At 40.6% G+C, this 4,335-nt stretch overlaps 1 protein-coding gene across 1 annotated transcript in view; it reads right to left on the reverse strand.

The window, feature by feature from the left end:
• ERCC6 (ERCC excision repair 6, chromatin remodeling factor) overlaps positions 1-4,335 on the reverse strand; it is a 99,147-nt gene that overhangs the window by 85,225 nt on the left and 9,587 nt on the right. Inside the window, exons 3-4 of the mRNA XM_019502572.1 lie at positions 3,490-3,610; positions 1,364-1,472 (exon numbers count right to left, since the gene is read on the reverse strand). Of these exons, the coding sequence (XP_019358117.1) occupies positions 1,364-1,472; positions 3,490-3,610 (230 nt within the window). The remainder of the gene's footprint in view (positions 1-1,363; positions 1,473-3,489; positions 3,611-4,335) is intronic.

Genomic DNA, 4,335 nt, shown 5'->3' on the forward strand with positions numbered 1-4,335 from the left:
TTTCAAGGTAATCTGCATCATCACAGATCCTCACAGGAGGTGAGAGACTCCATACCAGCTATAAACTGACTGCCCAGAGGAGTTTTCCATCTACTGACTCCTCTGTGAAATCCTGTGAAATATGAGCTTTCATTTCTACTCAGGAGAACTTTTACAATTTTTTCTCCAATGCCTGATGAAAGGTGTTTGTGCCTGAAAGCTTGCAATTATTTTTTTTTTTTTTGGCCAAAATCTTGTTGGTCTATTAAAAGACATCATTTCTACCACAAGTCCTGACTATTTTTATTGTTAAAATTGTTTAGTTTTTACTTCTATAAGCTACATATACCCAAAACATATCAGACTTGGAATCTGCTCCAATTCATGTCCCAAAACATTTTACTACGTTTCAATTAGTTATAGTTTTATAGTTTCATAGTTTCTAGGGTCAGAAGGGACCTGAGCAGATCATCTAGTCTGACCCCCTGCCATGGCAGGAAAGAGTACTGGGGTCAAACGACCCTAACAAGGTGTTCATCTAACCTCTTCTTAAAAACCCCCAGAGTAGGAGCCTGCACCACCTCCCTTGGAAGTTGGTTCCAGACCCTAGCCGCCCTGACCATGAAATAGCGCCTCCTGATGTCTAACCTAAATCTACCTAAGTATCTATCTAAGTTACACCTAGGATAACCCACTAACACAGTGGCACTCAATCTTTGAGATTGCCACCCGCGCTGCACATCTGGCACAGAGCTCAACGGGGCATAATTGGACCTGTGGAGTCCATGATTAGTGATAAATAAGAGAATAGATACCAGTTTGAATCCAAGAGCCCAAGCTGAGTTTGTAGTGGGCAGTAAGAAAAACCATGTGCTTGGTTAACTTGATTTAGGAAACACTGAGACAGTGAACGTAGTATTCCATTAAGAGTTGTGTGCTATATTGTGTAAGAACATCCAAAACAAATATTTTCCCCTTCTAACCAGCATTTCCTACCAAGATTGGAAAACCAATTTTGTGAGTACTGATTGATGACATTCAGCTTATAAAATGTAATTCAATCATGATGTTAGTCATCTTTATCAAATTAGCTGTGAAAAAATGTTAAGATTTCCAATTTATTAAGCCTGATACTTTAATGCACAGTTCTCCCTACTGAACTAAGCACAAATTTACTTCCATTCTTTAAAAATCCCCACGAGTACTCTGTGATCTGCAATTCTGCAGGTGCAAAGAATTAAGCATTCCTAAATCACTCTTTGAAAACAAATGACTGAAATTTATTTACTCACAGACAAAGATCTTGAAAATTAGCTTCAAACAACAAAAGGAATTAAACAGAGCCAAAAATGAGGAAGAGATATACCATAATGTTTTACCTCACCTTCATCATCCTCAAATTCAATATTGTTTGCTTCAGTTAAACGCTCTTCTCCACCAAGAACTGCCTGGAGACGCTTCTGTTTTGCTTTGATTTTCTTTAGCTGTTGTTCCTTGAATGATAAGGGCATACAGTATTTAAAAAAATAAGAAAAGCAAGTTTGCATATAAGTGAGAGACTTGAGTTACTCATAACATGGTATGCCAGAACAGCATGAATAGCATTTCACCTCTGAAATTTAAGTCCAAATTTTGATGTGTTCCCACATGAACGCAAAATATGTAAAAGGATCAACCCACAAACTGGCAGGTCCTCGTTCAGAAAACTTAGACAATTTGGCATGGTTTACCAAGAGTAAATCTCAAAGTTTTAAAAGTGCATTCAATTATATGTAAGCACACAACATACTTGTGCAAAATACTAGTTAACTACACCCAAAGGAAAGTCGTTCTTTGGGCAAAGTGCACATTGGGGTAATTACAAAAAGATACCACACAACCACTTACCCATCCTTACTAACATAATATCCATGTCACAAAACATTTATTATATGTTATCATTAAGACAGAGGTTTTCATGCATCTGTTTTTATCTTTCTACCTCAATATCAAGAGTCAGATTTTCAACTACTGTAGTTTTTTTAACTGCTGGAAAAAGGAAAGTAGTATTAAAAATATTGCTGTAATTCTCAATTTCAGTAAAAATATAGTGAAGCATTTGATTTATGGCAGGGGTGGGCAAAATATGGCCCACAGGCCAGATCCGGCCCTCAAAATGATTCCATCAAGCCTATGGCACAGTCTGATCTCCTCCCTCTACCATGCAGATCCAGTGGGGGCTGAGGCATGTAGTAGAGTGTGCGCATGCAGGACCAGGGAGGGAGTCAGTCCCTAAACCACCCTCCTGTCCCTCTGCCCTGGCTCCTGCTGTAGGCGCTCCTCCACACCAAGCTCCAGGCACCTTCCCCTCCTGCCATGAGTTTGCACATGATGGCAGTGGAGAGGGAATGTGGGAACACAGCTGTAGAGGTCAGTAGGGGTCAAAAAGCTCTGCTTGCCCCCCATTCCCAGGCTCAATATACAAGAGTAAGACTATTTGGGCTATTATGCAATCTCCTCTAAATACAATACGCAAAAAAACCAAACCAAAACAAACAAACCAGGAAAAAATTATTTCTTGAAATACTGTAAAATTTTAATTTTAAAAGTTTGATTTTTTTAGTGTATTGCTTTTTATCTACAGTCTGTTAAAATGATATCTTTTGAAAGATTTTATGCGTACAGGCCTCAACTTGATTCGTTTGGTGCTATTCTCTGGGAGGTCCAACACCCCAGAAATCCCCACCGATTGATAGAGGGTGATGAGGCAGGTTGTCAGAGGGGTCATAACCTCCCAATACATAACAAATCATGCCTGTGCATTGTGGCCTATGGGGCAGAACTTCTGGGACACCAGGGGCAGGTCATATACTATGAGGGTGGGCCCTCTGGATGGGCAGTGTTTCCCAGTCAAAGGGTGGACCTTCTGATGCCAGGGACCAATAAGAGCAGGGGAATCTGGAACCAACATGGTGGCTAACATGGCAGTGAGTGGGGCAGGGTCTGATGTCAAGTGGGCAGGCCTTCTGTCATAGGCCACATGACAGGGTGGGACTTCCAGTTCCAACACTGCAACCCCCCACCTCCCAAAAGGAATACTTCTGGGGCAAGGGAAGAAATTTCTGGTGGCAGGGGTCTGAGATTAGGGGTGGGACTTCTAGTCCCAAGATGGCTAGGGGCAGAGTACTTGTCAAGGGATGGAGCTAAGTTTGACAGGAGTTGTACCCTTGCTGCCCTTGACAGCTCACCAAAACTTGTCAAGTGGCCCTCCAGCTGAAATAGCTGCCCACCCCTGATTTAGGGTCTAAACCTGATTCAAAGCCCCTTAAAGTCCTGCATTCAAATCCCAATGGACTTCAACATTTCTGGATGTCTTTACAACTTTTGGTAGTAAAAAAACAAACTACTGAAAAGGCAGAGGAGCATAAAATGTAGACTCTGATTCTGTATTTGAATTCTCAAGCACGGAGCTACGAAGCAGATTCCAAGCACGTGTTTTTTTCCAACAGAAAGATAAGTTCTTTTAGTCACCTTGTTATACTTTTGCCGTTTTACGGAATCTAGTTTTCTGTTTATATCTTTGCTTTTTGCAGCTTGTGGGGTAAGTTGCTCAATAATTGCATTGATGTGTTTCAACGATGTTATACATGACCTGAAAAGTAAAAAAGGATATTAATGTATTAATCAGATATAATAATGATAGGAGTAAATATAATATATTTTTCAAATACAAATAATTTAAACCAAAAATTTAAAGCAAAATTTAAACACATACAAAAGCCTAAGATTAAGTCCCTAACAATGAACCGATTTTCTAGACCTTTCAACTTTATAAAATCAAGCATTTAAGATTACTTTAGTATTAGCAGAAATATTTCTAAATTAAAAAAAATGAATATATGAACAACCTATTGCAATATCTGCAACTCAAATCACACCTCTCCTAATGCAGGACTACCTAGACATGAAACAGACCACTTTATTTTTATTGTCTAAAGCAAGTGGCCTGCAAGAAATAAGCATGGGGGTGAGAGAGGTAGGTCTCTTCAAAAACTGTTTTAACAATTTAATGCAGGGATATCAAATATATGGCCCAAGGGCCAAATTCTGCTCACGGAGCCATATAACTCAGCCCTTGGGTGGCTGGACCAACCACATGCGCCAGCTCTGGCTAGATGGGCTGTATGAGGCATATAGAGCTGAACTGACCCTACATGGCTACATGTAGTACAGGGGGCCAGCACAGGGCATATGCTGCATGCAGTGGTACACCAGACCAGCCCTGAGCAGTGGCTCTGGTGGTGGTCCAGATAGGGCTGGGCTGGAGACAGCATGCAACTCAACACATGACTGGGCAGTGAATGTCAAGGGCTATAG

The sequence above is a fragment of the Gavialis gangeticus genome, unplaced genomic scaffold (assembly GCF_001723915.1).
Source record: "Gavialis gangeticus isolate Ggan-Ray unplaced genomic scaffold, GavGan_comp1, whole genome shotgun sequence".
NCBI lineage: Eukaryota > Metazoa > Chordata > Crocodylia > Gavialidae > Gavialis > Gavialis gangeticus.